This window comes from Onychomys torridus, chromosome 12 (genome assembly GCF_903995425.1).
Source record: "Onychomys torridus chromosome 12, mOncTor1.1, whole genome shotgun sequence".
NCBI classification, from domain to species: Eukaryota; Metazoa; Chordata; class Mammalia; order Rodentia; family Cricetidae; genus Onychomys; species Onychomys torridus.
The window spans coordinates 2,835,461-2,857,715 of NC_050454.1; the positions used below are offsets into that span (position 1 = coordinate 2,835,461).

Here is a 22,255-nt window from a genome sequence, read left to right on the forward strand (position 1 = left end):
AGGGCCCAAACTGCTGAAATGTCAGCCTGACTTGGGAAAAAACTTGATAGGTATTCAGCGGCCAGATAGGGGACAATTTAAACATCAAAATTAGTAAAGCTCAGAACACAAATACCAACGGATGGATGTAAATTGTGGAAAAGGAGGATCTTTATAGGAACATGCTGACTGTGAGTACAAAAGAGAGGAGAAAGATTGCCATTTGTGACCGGCACAGTAATGATGAGTCATGGTTGAGCTAAAGTGCGGATTTGATAAGGCCCAGGATCTCATTAACATACAGTATCTCCCCCAATCCTTATTAATTATGAAAGGGGGTGGCTTTTGATAGAGAACCCTGCCTCATACTACCTTAATAAAAAGATGAAATTGAAATGGTTGTTAGTAGCACAAAGTGACACCATAGCCTCCAGGCATATTGCACATATATGGACAACATCACTCAGTGTAGTGTTCTTATAGAAACTGATCATCTAAACTTACCTGTGAGTAAATACAGTTACTTTACAATTAAAATGCGTTCTACAAAACCACAGGCAAAGATTGATCAGATGGAGGCACACCAAAGATACACAGCAACAGGATGCAGTGTGGGCTCTGATGGGATTCTCCTACAGTGCTGTGAAAGAAAGTGTTAGTAACATTGGAGAAAATAAAAGTGTGTGCTGCATGCTTGGCAGTTTTACTCTTTGAGGGATATTCTTGTTCATGAGACGTGTTTAGAAATGAACTTGATTCTCTAAACATGTAGTTATGCAGTCAGTTTCCCGTGATAATCATTTGACATCCACCAAGCTTAAAGACTGGCTTGTTTCCTTTCTATTTACAATTTTATCTCATTTCTGTTATTCATTTACAAGGTTCAAAGTACATTGTTTAGTTTCTAAGTACTTGAGTAGTCCTTATATCTTTCTGATAGTGATTTCTGGCTAGTCCCTTTGTGGTCAGAGAATATACTTTGCATTAATTTCACTTTTAAGTTTTTTAACATTTCAGCTTTTGTCTACAGTATTACCCGTTTGGATGGTGCTTAACACCGTCTTCAACAGACTGTGTAGTCTACTACTGCTGACTAAAGTCTATTGATATCAGTTAGGTCCCTCTGGCTGATGGTGCTTTATATAGGTCTGGTTTTCTTTTCTAGTGATTGAGTGAAGAGTGTTGGTGTTTTCTACAGTTTTGGATTTTCCCTTCCATGCTGTCAGTTTTGCTCTGTGTTTCCTTTCGGTGATTTGAAATTCATTCAGGCAAATACCCTTACCCCACTCTGACTGGTGCTCGGCTGCATCTACTTTCTCTTCTTGGTCATGTGTACATACAGTTTTTCTAAACCATTTGAGAGTTAGCACTTGGACTCCTGCCTTTTTTCTTAAATATATTTGAGTTTATTTCTTAAGGACGAGGACATTGATTTTATATAATTATAGGTTATAAAGTTTTGCACCTTTTTTTTTAAATATTAAGTCTTAAATTTTTCCATTGTAACTTTTCCCCTGTTCAGGACCAGGATCCAGTTCAGGATTGCATACTCTTTGCTTTTCACCTTTAAAAAATCTGCTTTGATCCTGAATTTCTCCTTAACCTTTCTTTGTAAGGCATTAGTATTTCCATTTAAGAGACAGTGGATGTTTTTAGAGATAGTACAGTGTCTTTGTGAAAAGAGCCTATGGCATGCTCTATCCTTTTCAGAGCACTCACCAAGAGCTGTGCTAGCCGTCCGTCTGTGCTGCTGGCAACAGCCAGGAGAGACGCAGGTTGTGTCACTGGCTGCAGCCACACAAAAGCTGTGTCTGGTTTCTTTATTAATCATCAGCCCCTTCCTCCCCTCTCCATCCCTTTCCTTCCCATTTTGTTCTCTCTTCCCTTCCTTCCCTCCTCCTCTTTCCCCTCTTCCTTCCCACCCCCTTCCACCTCCCTTTTCTTCCTTTCAAGTTTTAGGGATTGAACCCAGGCATTGAATATTAGATAAACACTCTACCTCTGATCTATGCCCCCTAGCCACTCCCAACACACCCCTTTTAAAAGTTGAGATGGGTCTTGTTTCCTTGCCCAGATGGTTTTAGAGTCTTGGACCGAAGCATTTTTAATGGCTGCGACTGTAGGCATGCTGCGCTATCCCAGCATAGAATTTGCAGACATTAGCTGACATCTCAGTGGTGCACACTGAGTAAAGGAAAAGTGCATTGTTGGGGGAGAGGTGTGTGCAGTAGGGAACTAAATCTGGAGTTAGGGTTGGAATCCTGGCTGATGTGACCGCTCGGGTGACCAGACATTCCATAGTGAAATGCTTGGATATCTAACTTTTGCAAATGATGACTGTTTAAAATCTAGCAGTCTTAAGTTAGAACAGCAGAACAATAAGTCCCAATTCAATGATATGCTCTCTCTCTGTTTTCTCTTTCACTCTCCAGTTTCACATTGAGATCAGAAGGCTATAGTAGAAGACCAAGTGGCCGTCGCCACAGCAAAAGCAATCCAGAGAGTTCCTTAACATGGAAACCTCAGGAGCAGGCTGTAACAGAGATGATTTCCGAAGAGGGTGGCAAGGGTGTGAGGCGGCCCCATTGCACTGTGGAGGAGGTAAGCCCTTTCAGCCTGATATCTTAAAAGAAATGTTTTTAGTGGCTTTTGGGTAATAACTTGTGTACTGTGGCATACAATTCAAAAGGTGCTGGAGGGGTACAGTGACTCTGAGTGTCCCAGCATCCATCCCTTGCTGGCCTCCCCAGCCTGCGTTGACTCGTAGTAAGTACTTTTGCTGCACAGTTAGCTACCCAGAGTGACTCTAGACACACATAGTTAGAGTCAGTTTCAGATGTTCGGTCCACCTAGAAGAAGGAGAGACTCCTATTAGAAAGAGATTGCTTTTTCTATTTTAGTTTTGAAGGTAGGGTCTCTACATAGCCTGAGCTGGCCTGCAACTCACTCTGTAGCCCAGGCTGGCCTCTAACTCACAGAAATTTGTCTGCCTTTGCCTCTTGAGTGCTGGGATTAAACACATGCACCATCATGCCCTGCCTAACTTATTTTTTATAAACTTTAGTAACTGTGATTAAGTGAAGGTGCTAAATGATGTAATGAAGAGATAGTCCTTCATTTCTCTCTGGAGAGCTTCATTTAGTCCAGGAATGTTGAGAATTTCTGTCTCTGGCATTTCTGCTGTTTTAATTTGGTAGATGGTTTGGGAGCTATTTGTTTGGTTCATCGAAATGTTTATTCAAATCCCAGACACTGCACTAGTTTTAGTAATTGGGGATGTGGATCCTAGATTTGGCCCCTGCCTTCAGGAAGTTTTAATAACTTAGAGTTCAGCAGACAGGCCAAGGGAACAGTGGGCCAGAGGCCCTCTGGGTTTTCAGCAGAGAAGCCTGAGTGTTTTAGGAGATCTGAGACAGGGCTAAGTAGATGGATTCCAGGACAGTGGGTCTCAGTCTTAGCAAGAACACGTTTGTTAATTGAGAATAATCACATGGCATTCTGAGAAAACCTGAGGCCCAGATTTCAGCTCTGGATAAATATATGTCACTGACTAAGATACCCTGTGTGTTTAGGGGGAAGATGCTGACTTCAGTTTTGGACATTGTTTAAAGTACCTGTGAAACACGCAAGAAGACCTCTCCTGTAGACTCTTGGATATAGGTGATGGGAATTTTGAGAAGAAGGCAGGGTTAGAGACGCGTTTTTGAATTTTCTACGTATTGATGTAATTTAACTCAAGGGAGCTGATAAGATTATTCAGGGGAGAATATAGTATGGAATGAGATGTGGGCAGAGCTGTCAGCATTTATGGCAGGCAGAAGTGAGAGTAATGGGCAGTGGAGAAGGTGGAGAAAAGAATCGAGTTTACTGTCCATGAAGGCCAGGCGAGGTCAGCTGGGTGAGGTGCTGAGGGTGACCATGTACCATAAAGCCTGAGACTACAGATTAATGTGGCTGCAAGGCCATTGGTGATGTGGACTCGGATTATCAAGTGGATTATTTCTGTTAATTTCTGGTCAACTCAATTTTGTTCAAAATAATTCTGTCAAAGATGTAAATGCCTCCAACATCTAGCGCAGTGGTTCTCAACCTTCCTAATACTGTGACCTTTTAATACAGTTCCTCATGTTGTGGTGACCCCCACCCCAACCATAAGTTATTTTTGTTGCTACTTCATAACTGTATTTTTTGCTATTGTTATGAATTATAATGTAAACATTTGATATGCAGATGGTTTTAGGCACCCCTATGAAAGGGCGTTCTCTCTGGGGGTCGGGACCCACAGGTTGAGAACTGAGGATCCAGCAGCCATTGTAAATGACTGAAGTAGGGTGGAAAGCAAATGGCCTACCTAAAGGGATAGCTCCAGGCTAATTCATTTTTTTCTAAAGAGGTCAGGATTTGGGATTTTTAAATTTTTTTTATGAAGTTGATATTTAATTAAAGCAACTTTAAGAACAGTGTGCCCCAAATAAAGTCCATCTATGGACTGCATCTCACTGGCCAATGTATGGTTAGATTTGAGTTTATGTTTTATGTGCTACTTTTTGACCATGCATGCTTTTTTATCCAGGGTGTCCAAAAGGATGAAAGAGAAAAATATCGGAAGTTACTGGAGCGACTTAAAGAAGGTGGTCATGGGGACACTCTCCCTCCTGCAGCGCCACATCGTAGGGAGAGAGTTGACGGGAGGAGTACCTGGTTAGCATGTGTCCTTTGTCCTGCTTCAGAGAGGTGCTGGTGTGAAGAGAGCGGCTGGGTATTTGTCAGACACTGTAGTGTAGTGGCTTACAAAATGGAATTTTCTGTTAGCTTTAGAGACCTTTGCCTACATGAATCCTTTGTGTTTTCTTTTTTCTTTTTTTTTGTGGTTGATAGTGTGATCTCACTATCTAGGACAGGCTAGCCTGGAACTTGTAATTCTCCTGCCCCAGCCTCCCACATGCTGAGATTATATGCATTGGAAACCACATCACTCACATGAACTCTTATTTATGTACAGAAAGGGAATCACTGCCCAACCTCCTCAATATGAACTTTTCCCACAGTTTCTGTCTCTCTGCCTTTGTCCTAGCTCCTTTCTTCTGCTCATCTGTCTGTCCCTTCTCTATTTTCTTTTCTTTATTCCCTCACAGCCTCTCCTTCTGTATTTCATTTTTCTTATCGCACGCACACACTCATGTACACACACACACACACACACACACACACACACACACACACACAGAGTCTCTGAGGCAGCTAGTGATTTGATTGCATTTTAGCAACGTCTCCTTAGAAATACAATTAAAGTTAACTGGGTCATAAGAACTTTGTTTATGTGATTGCTTGTTAATTAAATATGCCAGCGATTTGAACAGGTAGGTAACAGCAGCAAAAGGAAGTGATGTCTGTTCTTACATTTATCTGGAGGAATGGGCAGGAAGGTATAAATTCAGGATTTCAGTTCACCTGGTAATCCTGACAAGTGATTGCAAATACACAGAGTCCCATGAAGTATGGAACTATCAAGTTGAGTCTCAGAATTGTCTAGCTATTGAATACAGAAAAAATAAATTATTATTTGGGAGTTTTAACTTTGGTTATGGGTTTTCGTTGTCGTCCTGGTGTTGTGGGTTTGAATGTTAGTCCTTTCTCCACTGTGACTGAGGTCTTTCCTTTTGTACCTGAGCTGATCTTCTTCCTTTTGTCTTCCTAAGTTCTCAGAGAAGTCAAATGGACACATTAAAGACCAAAGGCTGGATGGAGGAGCAGAGTCATGGAGTCAGAACAACCCACTTTGTTCCAAAACAGTGTGAGTTCTAGAGTTAGTTCCATCTTAAGACATTGACCTTAGTTCATGTGAGAGCATGCTTGTTGAAAATTGGCACACTATTCAAAGATGGTATACCAGGCTGTAAGTATTGTCAGGCTGCAAGGATTGACTAGCAGACCTGAAGTTTTATTTTAAAAAAGAAAATTAAGATTAAGTTGACTTGCAAAATGCCTGTATGGTAGTATATTTTGTGAGACTAAAATTAACTAACTTCATATTAACTTCCTTGTATTTCTCCAAGAATTGTTCACTGAATGACCTGCTTATCAGATGATCTGTTATCAGTTTGTGCTCAAGAGTATATTGAAGGAAGAGAAAGTTACATGTATTTTAGGTGCTTGTAAGTGATGCAGCCAGTGGATTTGGAGTTCACATTAGCATCAGTGCAAACAAATGTCCTGATACTTTGAATCTGACAGTTGAAATTCCAACCTGTGACTGGCTAGTAAAGGATCTTTCTTTTCATTCCCACAGACAGAGTTGTTGAAACAAGGGGACCCCTCTGTTCAATGAGAAGTGAGAAGAGGTGCGTGGCCTATTTAATTCTAAGATTTCATGTAGAGTAAGTCTTCTCAGAAGTTACATTTATGAATAACCATGAGGAACTGTGGATCTCCTCAGCTGCTAACTAGTCAGCACTGTAAGTAGGAAAAGAAATAGTTCTTCAGTCACACACTTCCAGGCTACCCTCATCTCTTAGCCTTCGGGGCCTGAGGAAGTAGGTGTTTCTTAGGAGTATGGGTTTGGAGGCACACCTAAGTGGCCACTGTCCCAGGCATAGGAACAGTGGACATAGTCCTGCTGTCCTTAGGACTTCAGACTGTTGTTATTTTATAGCAGACTTTGCCAGCAGTGGCCAAGGGTCCAGATCTGGTCTGTCTGTTCTTGTTAGGTAAACCACAGGGAAGGAAGTGTGGACGAAGTTACAAAGCCCGAAGTTTTATTCCTGTGTCCTTTTCAGAAAGATTTGTTGACCATTGGTTTAGAGGACTATATAAACTCAAAGCCATTTTAAGGAAACTGTTTATTTATAAATTATATGCCAGGATAAGTTCCAGAAAGGCATAAATGTATCCTCAGAGAACTCACAATGGGGTAATTATTGTGCATAGTTAACTACGTGTAGTTAGTGAATATCACTCACATGCTGTGAATCTTAGGTACTTCATAAGAGTAGAAAGAAATTGGTATATCAATATCCAAACAGAAATTGTACAGGAAAGTTTGAAAAGTTTGTTGAAGTTTACAACTTTTCAAAGGCTTGTTGGGATTGCCATCTCAGATCAGTTGAGTAGGTGTTACTGTCTATTCTGTGAGCAGAGTTCTGACAGAATCAGTGTCGTGGAAGATTGATTTTGACTCAGGGTTCAGCCCATTGTGATGGGTAAGCACGGCAAGGTAGTTGTAGATCAGGAAGCGGAGGAGGAAGGGAATGCTTGCTTGTCACCAGTCTCTTCCCAGCTTCCAATCTGGAATGGTGAGCTCTCGTAGACACATTCTGTCTACTAGGTAGTTCTGAATCCAGTCATGATTACCATTGCAAGTTCACCACATGGACAACATGTCTTTTACAGCTTGACAATAGCTGAGCTCCCTTGGGCCACAACTGCCATGGCCTCTGAGTGTTTAGGTGGATGATCGTAGGCAGCTCTCTGCAAGGAAGGCACCTTTCTTCTTGAGGCAGCCTTCAAAATGACATTACAGGGCTGGCAAGATGGCTTAGGAGCTTACCACCATGTCTGATGACCTGAGTTTGATTCCCAGAACCCACATGGTAGAGAGAACCAACCTTTTGAGGTTGCCTTCTGTTTTACACTTGTGTATCACAGAACTTTTGCTACCCCCTCTAATAAGTAAGTGTAAGAGTACCAAAAACAAAAAACAAAACAAACTACTCTCCTAACAATAAAGCAGTCAGTAAGACAGGGTCACAGTTTTGTGCTTTAAGCATGTGGCCAGTTTCTTGGTCTAGGGAAGAGTACCTGAGTTTTTTGGGGACAGGGCGGCTGGGGTGAGTTGGCAGTACCAATCCTTTTTAGTAATTGGTAATTGCGTCCTCCTTGTTCATCACTGTCATCCTTCGCCTCTGCGTTTCCTTCCAAGTCTTCTGTAGCTTGGCCCTGCCATATCCTGACTGCTGAGCGGTCACTTCAGCGGTCACTGCTCCTCACCCACCTTTTTCAAGAGAATGGGCAGGGAGGGGATGTGTGTGTATGTGTGCGGAGGTCAGAGGTGGAGACATTAGATGTCTTCCTCAGTCATTTCCTACTCTTTTTTTTTTTTTTTTTTTAGACACGGTCTCTCACTGAACCTGGTGCTTGTTGATCTGACTAACCTGGCTGGTCAGCAAGGCTGGGCCTCCTGTCTCCTCCTTTCTAGAGCTGGGATGATAAGCATGTGCTGTTGCACCCAGCTTTTAATGGGTGCTGTACTCAGACTCAGTGATTTACCAACTCATCCATGTCCTCAGCCCCTTTTTCCAGTCTTTTGAGATAGGGTCTTACTGTGTAAGTAAGGCTGACCTCAAATTCATGGCCCTCCTGCCTCTGCCCACTAAGTGCAGAGGTTACAGGCATATACCACCTCTTCCTGTACTCCATCCTCTTGAAAATCTCACCCAGATAAGCTTCTGGGTTGGAGGAAAAAATCGAGCCGTCCTTCACTTAGAGTCCCAAGGTCCCCTGTGCCCCTCGTGAGTGCAGTCGAGTGTCACCGTGGCTTTCCTGTCAGAGCCCTGTTCAGCACTGCTTTCAGCACTCCAGAGTAGCGCTCTCTCCCGTGTCTCCATCTCCCCAGTGTTCTTCCTTCAGATTTCTTGGAGAACTGTAAGATCCACAGAGAGGTCTAGTTACAGCAGCAGCCACGCTTCCCTGACACCAGTCCTTCATGTTATTTCCAACTGCTGTTAGAGTGCCCGACGGACAACTTGAGGGATGGTTGTTTTAGCGGCCAGCCATCATGGTGAGGAAAGCATTAGAAAGAATGCCACAGTTTATTTGTGCAGGCCAGGAGTCAGACAGGACAGGGCCAGCACTCAAGACCACTTTTGTTCAGAGATTAGTAAGTCCTAATTTTAAAATTAAAAAAAAACTTTTTGAGACAGGATAGCCTCCAACTCGTTATGTAGCCTTGAACAACTGACCTTCCTGCCCCAGTTCCCTGAGTTCTGGGTCTACAGATGTGCACCACTAGGAAATCTTTCTTCCGGAACGAACACGGACTACGTTAAATAGCGGAAGTGTAAACTGATGCTTTCCTTCTCAGGTACTCAAAGGGAAAAGCTGATACAGACAAGGTGGTGGGACTCTGCCTGGAAAAGGAAGGTGTAAGTAGAAGCCCTTGGTAAAGGTTGGTTTGTTTGGTTGGTTTTGTTTTTCCAGACAGGGTTTCTCTGTGTAGCTTTGGAGCCTGTCCTGGAACTCATTCTGTAGCCCAGGCTGGCCTTGAACTCAGAGATCCACCTGCCTCTGCCTCCCAAGTGCTGGGATTAAAGGTGTATGTCACCACCACCTGGTCTATTTTCAGTGCAAGTATTAGAATCAGCGTTTCAGAGATCTCTGTATATACACTCAGGGTTTTTGTTTTGTCTTTTTTAACTTTCTTTTTATTTTATGAACATTGGTGTTTTGCATGCATGTATGTCTGTGTAAGGATGCAGGATCTCCTGAACTGGAGTTACAGACAGTTGTGAGCTGACATGTAGATGCTGGGAATTGAACGAAGGTCCTTTGGAAGCACAGTAGGTGCACAGTTGGTGCTACCACTGAGCCATCACTCCAGCCTCCATACTCAGGTTTTTAATAATGAAGTATCTTGCTAAAAATTTAGTATCTGGCAGAAGTATCTCTCTCTCTCTCTCTCTCTCTCTCTCTCTCTCTCTCTCATCTGTCTTACCTTTTGAATCAGGGTCTCACTGTGTAGCCTTAGCTGGCCTAGAGCTTACTATATAGACCAGATTGGCCTCAAACTTGTAGAGATCCACTTCCCTCTGTCCCCTGATTGATTAACTAATTAATTAATACCTCTGCTGGGATTATTAATTAATTAACTAGAAAAATTAATTAATTAGAAATTTAATTAACCAACTAATTAATTAATCCCTCTGCTGGGATTATAGGTGTGCACTGCCACACTCCACACAGGAAAAGATTTCTTGATTAAATGCAACTGAATCTTTACGTTACTCACATTTTAGTTATATAGAACTACAAAAGAGTTAAGTCTTAAAACATTCCCTTATCTAATGTTCTGTTTCTAGTGATTCCAGATTGACTCTGTGTTTAATTATCATTTATCATGGATTTTGCTAAAATGAAGAGTGCTCATGGTCTTAGCCCTTGGGGAGGACAAGTTTGGACAACACAGTGAGAGCTATTCCTTATAATCAATGGAGGAGGGGATGGGACTGCCTGGCAGTCAGCAAGAACAAAGAATGCTCAGTGGTGTCTTGAGACCACAGTGACTTTGCTCCAGAGTTATCTCTAAATCCATTTCCTAACTCTTTGTAAGGTGTGAGTTTTATACATGGGGGCAAAATAGAGGACTAGACTGTAGTTCAGTGGTGGTGTTTGCCTAGCATGTTAAAGGTCTTAGGTTCCAACCCCAATACAGAATGAGGAAGAAGTAAATTGAAGCAGGTTTAACTAACACAGGCTGACCTTGAATAAGGACAGAAGTCGATTTCTCTGTATGATGCTCTGCAAGCCATAGCTTGTGCCTTTCTAAACGTTACAAACACCTTTGAACTACATTTTAGATTGGGATAGGAACTGAACATTCTTTCCTTCCTACTTCCCGAGGGAGGGCGAGGGTTTCAGTTTTCCCTTGATGTGCCCTGTGGGCCTTTGTTTAACTCTGAATCTTCTGCCCACCCTTGCCAGAGCAGAGTCTGAGTCTGTCTACTGTCTGGAGAGATGCCAGTTCTCATACTCATTCTCTCTCTCTCTTAATGCCAGAGTTTTTCTTAATTTTATAAAACCATACACCAAAACTAACCAGACCCAAAGTCTGTACATCTCCATGAACTGTATGTACAGTTACAAAGGCTACTTGGAACAGAGTCTGTGTGGCTTCACATTGGGGTTTACACTTTCACTATCAAATATATTTTTATGCACTTATTCACCACCCAAAATGAAAATCCATGAGAGGTAACACTAGAAAACAATTAGCTTTGTATCTTCTCCCCCCACCCCCTTTTTGTCAGAGCTGAGGACCGAACCCAGGGCCACTGAGCTAAATCCCCAACCCTTGTATCTTCTTTCATAACTTGTACAGCGTTTTATATTCCTTATGTAGTGTGTATGTGCAAGATGAATCATGTCAACACTGAAAATCTTTTGGTCAGACAAGGGGGCACCAGTTGGAGCCTGATCTGTCCGAAGAAGTGTCTGCCCGGCTTCGCCTTGGAAGTGGAAGCAATGGCTTACTCAGGAGGAAAATGTCAGTACTTGAGGCCAAGGAAAAGAACTTCCCGAGCAGAGAGAAGGAGAGAAGAACAGATCTCTTTGAACTTACAGAGGTATAATTCCTGTGTGGGTCAGAGTAAGGTGGCTGTTTTAGACCAGCCAGTTTCTCTGAACTTAAATGCATGCTGTGTTTTGAAGAGTTGATCCAGATAAGGACTGAATGTATGAATGTTATAAAAACAAAACAAGAACTGGACTCTTGGTCTGCTTATGCTGCTGTATTGATCGTTTGTAGTCTGTGTGAAGGTGGCTTGGTAGACAAGTATACTTAGTTTTGGTTCTTTTCTCTTTCTGAAACGGGGTCTAGGTCGTTACTTAGCCCAGAGTGGTCTGGAACTCATGGCTGTCCTCTTGCTGCCAGCCTCCAAAATGCTGGAATGTGCGTGCTATCATGTCTGCCCGTAACTGATTGTTTTTCTACCCTTCAAATGTTATGTGTTTTAAAATGTGGTATCAAATGAATGTATTGAACATTTTCAAAATTATGGTTTTCTAAAACATCTCCTTTTTAAATTGATTACCATACATATAATGAAAGTATTAAAAAAATTAGGAAATGAAAGTAGTTATAATTCTTATTTTAAAGGGGATTCCTCATACTGGATCTTCCTTCCCTGTTGTCTTGGTATATGTGTGGAGGAGTTCGCTTAGGAGTGATCTCTCTGGTACTTACAGTGCGCTGCACTGGAGTTCTTGTAGTTCATCTCTATTACCATAACAGGGACCAGAGTGGCTTGGGGGGAAAGGGATTTATTTTTGCTCATACTTCCAGGTATGAACACGTGTATTCCAGCTAGATGTATCACACCAACAGTCAGGAGCAAAGAGAGAGTGTCTAGATGTATGATCACTCAGCTCTGTTTCTCCATTCTGCTGGGTTCCTCCACATCAATTGACTTAACAGTCCCCCACAGACATGCCCACAGGCAGCTAAATGTAGGTCATCCTGTCGAGGTGAATATTAAAGCTGACCATGACAGAGATAAGATATCAAGTCATAAACAACAAAATTACGTGGAAAGATAAAAAACAATAATGGAAATAATTTTGATTGGGTTTGTAAGCTAAATATACATTTAGTTGCATAATTCACTAAAATAATTCAAGGAAGATAGCCATTACTAAGACTGTTTTGGCTTGGTTTGGTTTTTTTCCTGAGACAGGATTTCTCTGGCTGACCTAGAACTCACAGAGATCCACCTGCCTCTGCCTCCCAGGACTAAAGGCATGCGCCACCACCACCAAGCTTATTAAGATTGTTTAATAGTTGTAAATTTGAATGTTCTTACACTGCAGTTTCGTAGATCTTGAATAGTGGATTTTCTCAAAGAGCACCAGGTGTTACTGAGATGAAAGGCATTTTTTTCAGTCTGAGGCTTTTGATACCTGATAGTGGTTCTATGCTAAAGTCACATCCTCTGGACCTTCTAATTCAGGACATGGAAAAGGAAATCAGTAATGCCCTGGGCCATGGGCCACCAGATGAGATCCTAAGCAGCGCTTTCAAATTGCGAATTACTCGAGGAGATATCCAGACCTTAAAGAACTATCAGTGGCTCAATGATGAGGTCAGTTCCGTCTGTCCCTGCTGTGACTGTCATTCTGCTTAGTCATCCGCTGTCTGTTGTCACAGTGACTTCTGCCCAATTACAGGGGCCTGGGGAGCAACTTCAGTTTCTGTTTTGCTGCCTTTTCTTCAGTGCCAGGGATTGAACCGGGGTCTCCCACGTCAGACAAGCAAGTGGTCTGCACTCAGCTGTGCTCTCTGCCCTCTTTGTTTTCCCTTTTATCTTCTACTTTGAGACAAGCTTCCACTAAGTTGTCTCGGCCGGCCTTAGCTTACATAGTTCAGACAGGCCTTGAACCCTGTTGTGATCCTCCTGCCTCACCGTATCTTCCTGAATAACTAACTGGGTCATAGGCTTTCCTACCAGCCCCAGGGGTTGTTTGTTGGTTTGCTGTTCTTTTCATGCTGGAAGTTGAACCTAGGATCTTGTGCAAGCACTCTCCCACTGAGTTGTGCATCACCTGATCAGTGTAAACATCTCATTAAAAATGTAGTGAGGTGGGTGTGGTGGCATAAGCATTAATTCTACCAGTAGAATTCAGGAGGTAGAGGCAGGCAGATTTCTTGAGTTTGAAGCCAGCCTGGTCCATATAGCAAGTTCAGGCCAGCTAGGGCTACATAATGAGACCTTGTCCTCGCCCCACCAAAAGGTGTTGCACACAGTTCTGATGACCACAAAGCCCAGTCTCTGCCTGTAGCTTCACTGTCTGCTGCTGGTACAATGATAGGGAGTGGTGCTTGGGCCCTCACACACAGGAAGGAAGGGGACTGTGGCTTGCTCTCCCTTCAGCTACTTTATAAGGTAGTCTCTCCATGGGTAGAGTGCTCATGAGTGAGTCATTGCCTACGCCATCACACTGAGTTGAGTATTAGATTCCCGTTTAAGTCTTTAGAGAAAGGACAAGAGAGATGGTGCAGCATTTAAGAGTGCTTGCTGCTTTTCTGAGGGCCCTTGTTTGGTTCCCAGCACCCATGTCCCTTGGCTTAACAGCCTGCAACTCCAGCTGCAAAGATTCTTGTATCTCTGGCTCCATGGGAACCTGCATTCAACGTGCATATAACTACATATATATACATAGTTAAAAATAAATCTTAAAGAATTTTTGATTGATATGTGTTCAAGCCATAGCAAACGATAAATATAAAAAAAAAGTCACTCGATTTATTGTCTGCGTCAGTACATACTCTGCAAAGGCTGGCTTATTTCTTACTACTTTTTCAGCTAACCAACTGCTCTGTCCTTGATTTTTCTCTCATTTGCTCCGTCTTCCTTTGTCACAAGCCTAGCTACATGAAAGTACTGTCATTTGTAGATGTCATTGCAAATATGCTTGTAAAATTTTTGAAAAATACTTTATATTTGAAGAAATTATTGTTCAAAAGCTCCATACATATCTTGACATTTCTCTTTCTGGGAAATATATCTGAATTGAGGTATGTTTTGGGTGTAGTGATATAGCTAATAGTTTATTTTTCTGCATAACAGTTGCATATGTCTTTTCATTATTGCATAAAAATGTGATTCATGTGCTTCAAAATTATTGTCACATGACTTGCTGGGTTTCATTTAGGGAGATGGTCTAGTACTGGGAATTAAATCCAGGGTTTTGTATGTACTAGGCAAGCACTAGGTTAAGCTCAATCTGTAGCCCTTTATCCGTCTTTGTCTAGCTTATTTGTACTGAACAGTTGTTTTCTGACTTCTTGCATGGACTGCCCTTTCCTAAGCATCTCACTTTCTGATTCAGGTAGGAATTTAATTTTGTAATGTACCTGCCATGTTCCAAATTTTAATCTTTTGGTATTTTACAGGTCATTAATTTTTACATGAATCTTTTAGTGGAAAGGAGTAAAAAGCAAGGCTATCCAGCACTTCATGCATTCAGTACATTCTTCTATCCTAAATTAAAGTCTGGGGGTTACCAAGCAGTGAAAAGATGGACCAAAGGGGTAAATCTCTTTGAACAAGAACTTGTTCTGGTACCTATTCATCGGAAGGTGCATTGGAGCCTGGTGGTGAGTTGAGAGGGTTAATTGTTGGAGCTTAGTTATAGACTCCTCCTTCTCTTTCTCTCCACCCCTTCTCTCTGCTCCCTCCCTTACTTCCCTTCTTTCCCTGACCTTCCCCTGCCTGTCCCCTTTTCCTCTGTCCCCACTTCTTTCCTTTCTTGTCTTGGGAATCAATCCCTGAACCTCGTACATGCTAAGAAAGGATTCTACTGCTAATTGTAGCCCTAGTGTAGATGATTGTCCTCAACAAGGAAGGCTGCTTTCACTCTTCCAGTGAAGGAAATGAAAGGCCAGCAGTGTGTGAAAGGCAAGCTCTGCAGAGTCCTTTCTCTAAGTGTTGATTTGTTCAGCTCCAAAAGGTACAAGGCACGCTTTGAGGAGGCAGGAGCTTTGACTTTTATCAGAAAGATTCAGGGGAAAATCCCTTACTAGGAGGATTATTGATGCCTGATGAACAGCTTCTAGGCCTTTGTAGAGGAATTGAAGTATGTCCTGTTAATCTCAAACCATCTGTGATGTTTTAGAACTTTTAACTAAAAGTTCATAAATCTGTTCATATTGCTACATGTGTTAAAAATTTTAAAATGCTGTTATTTTTTAGAAATAAATTTTCATACTGCTACTGATGTTTACAATGTTTCTGGCAGGATATGGTAGCACATGCCGTGATCCCTGTACTTAGGAGGCTAAGGGAGGAAGAGCTGGATTTCAACTAGGCTGGGTTCAAACAGCAAAAAAGGATGTCTAAGGATTCCTGTCTTTTCCCATATAGGTAATGGACCTAAGAAAAAAGTGTCTTAAATATCTGGATTCTATGGGACAAAAAGGCCACAGGATCTGTGAGGTTCTTCTGTAAGTAAAATCTGAAAGTCTTATTTCTGTGCTGTTTTCCTCCATTGGATGGTTTCTCTTCTGCTTAACACTAGGACGCTCTGAGTTGCTGTCCTAACGTGTAGTTATGAGTAACACGTAATGATAGGATGTGCTTCTTTAAGACTTCGTTAAATCCACCTTTTTGTCTAAAACTAATGTAGGCGCTGATCTCAGCTGAGAGATTCTGTTTGCTAAATCATGGACGGCAACTTTGCAGGTGTTTCCATGGAAGGCATTCTCTAGAATCCTTATTTAGGAATTAGATTTCCTCGAAATTGGAATTCTGGGTGTCCTGAAAAAATGTTAACCAGGGAGTATTGGCCTGTAATCCTAAAGTCACCTTGTGTTTCTGTGGCTCATTTCATAGAACTCAGGGATGTTTTTTAAATGAAGTGTGTGGTTTGTGCAGGCAAGTATTCCCAGTACAGTAGTCCCCAGCGTTGTTAGGTGTATATTCCAGGTGAGCATCTACAATTATAGGCAGTGCAGAACCAACCTGTGTGGATCACTTTGTCTCAAAGTATGAAAATTCACCTATTTTTCTGTTTCAGAAACCTCCTTTGCATGTTATTTTTGCCTTTAGGAGGAGCCATTATTAAGTAAAATAGTTGCTACTTGGACACAGATATTCCGCTCTCCGGATAGTACGTATGCTAGTCGAACAGTCGCAAGTATGTGTAGAATGACAGAGCAGGGCTTCTTAAACATTCCCACTTCTCTTTTCACCTGAGACATTTCTGTGTGTCCCTAGGTACATAGGCACATAAAATAGTATTTATACAGTCAAACATTTTCTAATAAAAAATGGGTCCTGGGAATTGAACTTAAATGGTCAGGGTTGGCAGCAAGCACCCTTACCAGCTGAGCTGTCTTACTGACCCTAATCCCCCACCTGACCCTCCTACCCCCACCTTGGCTGTCCTGGAACTCGCTCTGTGGACCAGGCTGCCTCTGACTCATAGATCTTCCTGCCTCTGCCTCCTGAGTGGTGGGATTGAAGGTGTGCATCAGCACAGCCTGACCCAAACAGCAATTTTTAAAATCAGACATTCTAACATTAAATACAACCCAGAGATATATTCATTTGATACTTTTATGCTGGATAGAAAAATGGTATAATTAGACAGATTTGTTTTTATAGGAGCGGAAAATTGTGTACAGTAAAAAGCAGTGGCATTCATAATGTACAGTAGTCTCCAGTCTGAGTGAGGTTCAGCACTGGTTGGTGGTTGGGGTGTGACGGCACAGGCAGTGCCCAGTTCACATGTTGTGTCTTGAGAACAATGGCTGTAGTGAAATGGCTGGTGCTGCTGATGCAGCATGGCCTCTGCTGCCCCAACACCTCCTTAGTCATAATATCATAAACTAGGTCATCACACAACATGTGGTTCTGGTTGTTGAACATTCGGGAACCTGCTGTTGCCATAGTTTTGTGACCGCCATCTTTAGTCATATGGCTCTATATCATGGTATGACCCACACTTCAGAAGCTCCTCGGTGTATATTGTGAATGTTGTACATAAAGCAGGCAGTACCAGATTTCCTCATGCTACTTAGAATAGTGTGCAGTTTAAAATTTATGAAATGCTTATTCCTAGAATTTTCCATTTCATATTCTTGGACTGAGATAACTGAGAGCATAGAATTAAAACCTTAGAGAAGGGGGACTCCATTAGTAATTGCTAGAAGCCTCCCTTAAAAGCATAGCCACTTCTTCATTGTCCTGATTGGTTGTGTATTTAAAGTGCGTCAATAAGCTCAGTATGCCGAATAGTTTATGTCAGCTTGACACAAGCTAAAGTTTTCTTTCAGTGAGGAAGGAACCTCAATTGAGAAAGTGCCTCTATAAGATTGGGCTGTAGGCAAGCCTATTGGACAGTTTCTTCCTTTCTTTTTTTAATACATTTATTAAAATGTTTTCCATTTTACATACCAAACTCAGTTCCTCCTCCCTCCCCTTCTCTCGCCTCCTCCCCTCCCTCCCACTCTACCCCCATCCACTCCTCAGAGTGGGTAAGGCCTCCCATGGAAGTCAACAAAGTCTGGCATACCAAGTTGAAGGAGAACCTAGCCCCTCTCCATTGTATCAAGGCTGAGCAAGGTATCCCACCACAGGGGATGGGCTCCAAAAAGTCAGTTCATGCACCTGGGATAAGTCCTGGCCCTGCTGCCAGGGACCCCACAAACAGATCAAGCCACACAAGTCACCCACATTCAGCAGGCCTAGTTCAGTCCCATGTAGGTTCCCGAGCTGTCAGTCCAGAGTCAGTGAGCTCCAACTAGCACTGGTCAGCTGTCTCTGGGTTTCCCCATCATGATCTTGACCCCCTCTTCTCCTCCTCCTCCTCCTCCTCCTCCTCCTCCTCCTCCTCCTCCTCCTCCTCCTCCTCCTCCTCCTCCTCCTCCTCCTCCTCCTCCTCCTCCTCCTCCTCCTTCTTCTTCTTCTTCTTCTTCTTCTTCTTCTTCTTCTTCTTCTTCTTCTTCTTCTTCTTCTTCTTCTTCTTCTTCTTCTTCTTCTTCTTCCTTCTTCTTCTTCCTTCTTCTTCCTTCTTCTTCTTCTTCCTTCTTCTTCCTTCTTCTTCTGCCACTGCATCAGCTCCTGCCTCCAGGTTCCTGCCCTGTTTGAGTTCCTGTCCTGACTCCCTTCAATGATGGACTACAATGTGGAAGTGTAGGCCAAATAAACCCTTTCCTCCCCAAGTTAATTTAGTCATGGTCATGTTAGTGACAATCCCATAGTCTTTTAAACCTTTGGCAACTACAGCAAATGCAGCTCCTTCTTCTAACTTTAGTAAGGGTGAACAGAAATGCAACGTTTATTTTACAAAGAACAGTTGTTGAGATAATCCATTTTCTTCACAGTGTAGCTTCCCCCCCCCCCCCCCATCTTGACTGTTCTAGAAGAAAGCCATGTATCCAAAAGTTGTGGGTGGACATGATGGTTTTGTTTATTTTAATATAAGAGGACACAAAATTGGGAGAGTGGGGAAGGGAGGATGGATCTGGGAGGAGTAAAGAGGGATGGGAATATGATCAAAATAGTACGAAATTCCCTAAGAACTGATACAGAGAAATTATTAATAATAGTTTATTTGACTCCTTTTCCTCAATATTTTAGTATAGATCTTTTTTACTTATGGCTATCTTAGACAAAAGTATAGAGAAGAAATACTTAATAGTCAGAAGATACTAAATTGTTTATGGTCCTTATAGTATTTACTGTGTAAAGTATTAAATGTAGATACGTGTGTATATACATGTATTGCCCCTGCATAGAGATTTCTTAGTAAAATCACACAGTGTGCTTTTCTACGCTGCTTGTTAGTACTTTTACTATATTTATGTTCTTCTTCCTGTCTTTGAAAGGTTCCTGGATGTAGCTAATCCCTCAACAACATGCACACTTTGTATTTTGTGTGTCTGAGTGTTTTGCCAGCATATTTGTATATACTTTGTGCCCACTGAAGCTAGAAAAGGATATCTGAGTCACTGGAAATGGAGTTACAGATGGTTGTGAACTGCCATTTGGGGACTGGGAACTGAACCTGGGTCCTCTGTAGGAGCAAATGGTCTTGTAACCACTGAGCCATCATTCTAGCCTCCACAGATTTAGTTATTTTTATTTTATGTATATTGGCGTTTTGCCTCCAAGTATGTCTGTTCATCATGTACCTTCTGGTGGCCATGAAAGTCAGAAGGGCCATTGTAGAGAGCCGCGTGTAGCCGCACCCTAAAGATGGTGCTGGCTTCTACCCTCTGCCTTCCCGATGGCAAACACTCTTTATGGTAAACAGCTCCTTATTTGGCTGTGGCTGGATTCGTGTGTTGCTGGCATATGCGTGAACCTGTGGACAGTGCCCACGTGGCTGCTTGGGGTTGGTTGCCCAGACCTACTTAGGTGCTGGGAGAGGCTTGCCCCAGCGAGAGAGACACAATGCAATTAATCAAAGGTCTGAATAAACTGTAATGAGAAAGATCCCGGTGTTGCGTCTTCCTTGCTGGTTGAGGCGGGCGCGACAGGCCATGAATCCTCTTGGGAATAGAATTGTAGACAGCTGTGAGCTGCCGTGTCTGTCCTGGGAATTGAACCTGGGTCCTCTAGAAGAGCAGTCAGCGCTTGTAAGAGCTAATGCTCTTATCCACTGAACTGCCTCTTTCCAGCTGCAGAATCCACTTTCATCATTATGATACTCATCACTTTCCATTAGGAGAAAAAATTAATTCTGCATCGTAAGAACAAGAAATACTAAGGATTAAGACTTATTTGTGAGCTGGGCATGGTGGTGCACGCCTGGAAGGCAGAGGAGACAGATCTCTGTGAGTTCGAGGCCAGCCTGATCTACAGAGTGAGTTCCTTTACAGCCAGAGCTACACAGAAAAACCCTGTCTAGAAAAAAAAAAAAAAGACATATTTGTGGCCAGACATGGTAGCTCATGCTTTTGATCCCAGCTTGGGAGGCTGAGACAGGAGCATCTTGGATTGGAGGCCAGTCTGGAATTCTGTACAAATATAGAAAGACTTTTTTTTTTTTTGGTTGGTTCGGCTTTAGAAGGCTATAAAAACATTTGGACACCTACAATGTTTACCTCCTGAAAGCCAATTTTAGCCCTGCTGGGGACAGTGTTTCTCTAGTTGAGAATATACATAGTCTCGCACAGGTTTTACAATTTGAAGACCTTGAGATTAAAATTAAAATTGAGGTTAAAATGAGTTACTCATAGTATTGAAGAATATATCTCCTGAGGTAGATAGATGGCTCAGTGGTTAAAATCAATTATTGTTCTTGCAAAGGCCCCTGATTCAGTTCCCAGCATCTGCATGGTGGCCCACAACTCTCTCTAACTGAAGTTTTAGGGATCCATTGCCCTCTTCTGGCCTCAATGGCATCAGACATAAATATGGTACATATAAATAAATGCAGGCAAAAACTCATACGCAAATACTTTTTCAAAAAATATATCTCTATAGCTTCTTGTGGTAGGCACACCTTAATCCCCAGCACTTGGGAGGCAGAAGCACAGGGATCTGTGAGTTCAAGGCTTGCCTTGTAAGGAATTCTTTCCTATAACTGCAGTGGTGTTAACCATGCTTAGGAAGTTAATTATCAGTAAAGTTTTTTTTTTTAGTGTATGTGTGTGCAAATTCATGTATGTATGTATGGCTACACATAGGTGCTTGTGTTTGTGTGGCAGCCAGAGGACAACCCTGGGTGTTGTCCTTAGGAGCATTGTCTGCCTACTTTGAGACACGACCTCGAATTAGGCTAGACTAACTGGACAGCAAAACCAACCCATGGGTCCTCCTGTCTTTTCTTCCTGGTGCTGGGATTACAGGCACATACGCCCTTACCACACATTTCTAGACGTTTTCCCCACAGGCCCAGGAGTCAGTCAGAGTTCAGATGTGTACTTAATGTCTCTTTAGCCTCCTTGAATTGAAAACTGTCTTCTTGCCTTTTTTGGTATTTCATGACCATGACTTTTTTTAGTCCAGTCCACTTTGTTTCTTAATTTGAAGTGAGGAAAGGCACACTGTAACAGTGAATTAGTTCATTGTTGATTTAGAATTTTAATTTACAAATGTAAATAATTTATCTTGATTATATCCATCGCCAACTCTCCCATCTTAGACATTCCTTTCAGACATTCCCAACATGCCCCACTTCATAGCCCCTGCCCTTCTCATAGGCCCTTTCAAGTTTCCTGATTATATAATAAACAGATATAAAAATTAAAAGATAGTATCCACATGTGAAAAAGGACATACTATGTTTGTCTTTCTGGGCCTAGGTTGCCTCACTTAACTAACATTTTCTAGTCCCATCCATTTGCCTGTAAATTTCACAATTTCATTTGTCCTTACAGTTGAATAAAACTTCATTGTGTATAAGTAGCATATCATCATCATCATCATCATCAGTTTATGGACATCTAGGCTGATTCTACTTCCTGGCTCAAGTTTCTCTTAGGATATGGAGTCCTTAGGGCACATCCAAGAGTGGCCTAGCTGGGACACATGGAAGTTCTGTTTTTAGCAGTTTGACAAACTCCATAGTGGCTATACCAGTTTACATTTCCACCAACAGTGTATCAGGCCTTCTTTCCTTGTGTGCACACCAGCATTGTTTCTTATCATAGCCATTCTTACTACGGTGAGGTCTCAGAGTAGTCTTAATAAATGTTGAACACTTACTTCTTCAGTGCATACTAGCCATTTGTTGTCTTGAGAATTCTCTCTTCGGTCCCATTCTAATAATTGGCTTTTCTCAATGTGTAGTTCCTTGTATATTCTAGAAACTGATCCTCTGAAGATTTTTCTCTCATTCTGTAGACTTAATTGACTTAGCTTCCTTTCCTGTCAAAAGCTTTTTAATTTTATTTGATCACACTTGTGGATGATCGGCCTTGTTTCCTGAGCAGTCAGAGTACTGTTTAGTCCTTTCCTCTGCCTATATCTCACAGTGTACTCCGTTCTCTTTTAGCAGTTTCAGGGCTTAGCTTGAGGCCCTAGATCCACTTGGAATTGATTTTTGAGTTTCTTTT

The 22,255-nt window shown here is 42.1% G+C and overlaps 1 protein-coding gene across 1 annotated transcript in view; it reads left to right on the plus strand.

Moving 5' to 3' along the window:
• Positions 1-22,255, plus strand: part of Senp2 (SUMO specific peptidase 2) — a 43,846-nt gene that overhangs the window by 11,959 nt on the left and 9,632 nt on the right. The window contains exons 6-14 of the mRNA XM_036203658.1: positions 2,412-2,580; positions 4,553-4,680; positions 5,679-5,773; positions 6,269-6,320; positions 9,059-9,119; positions 11,142-11,315; positions 12,699-12,830; positions 14,642-14,845; positions 15,612-15,691. Coding sequence (XP_036059551.1) covers positions 2,412-2,580; positions 4,553-4,680; positions 5,679-5,773; positions 6,269-6,320; positions 9,059-9,119; positions 11,142-11,315; positions 12,699-12,830; positions 14,642-14,845; positions 15,612-15,691 — 1,095 coding nt within the window. The remainder of the gene's footprint in view (positions 1-2,411; positions 2,581-4,552; positions 4,681-5,678; positions 5,774-6,268; positions 6,321-9,058; positions 9,120-11,141; positions 11,316-12,698; positions 12,831-14,641; positions 14,846-15,611; positions 15,692-22,255) is intronic.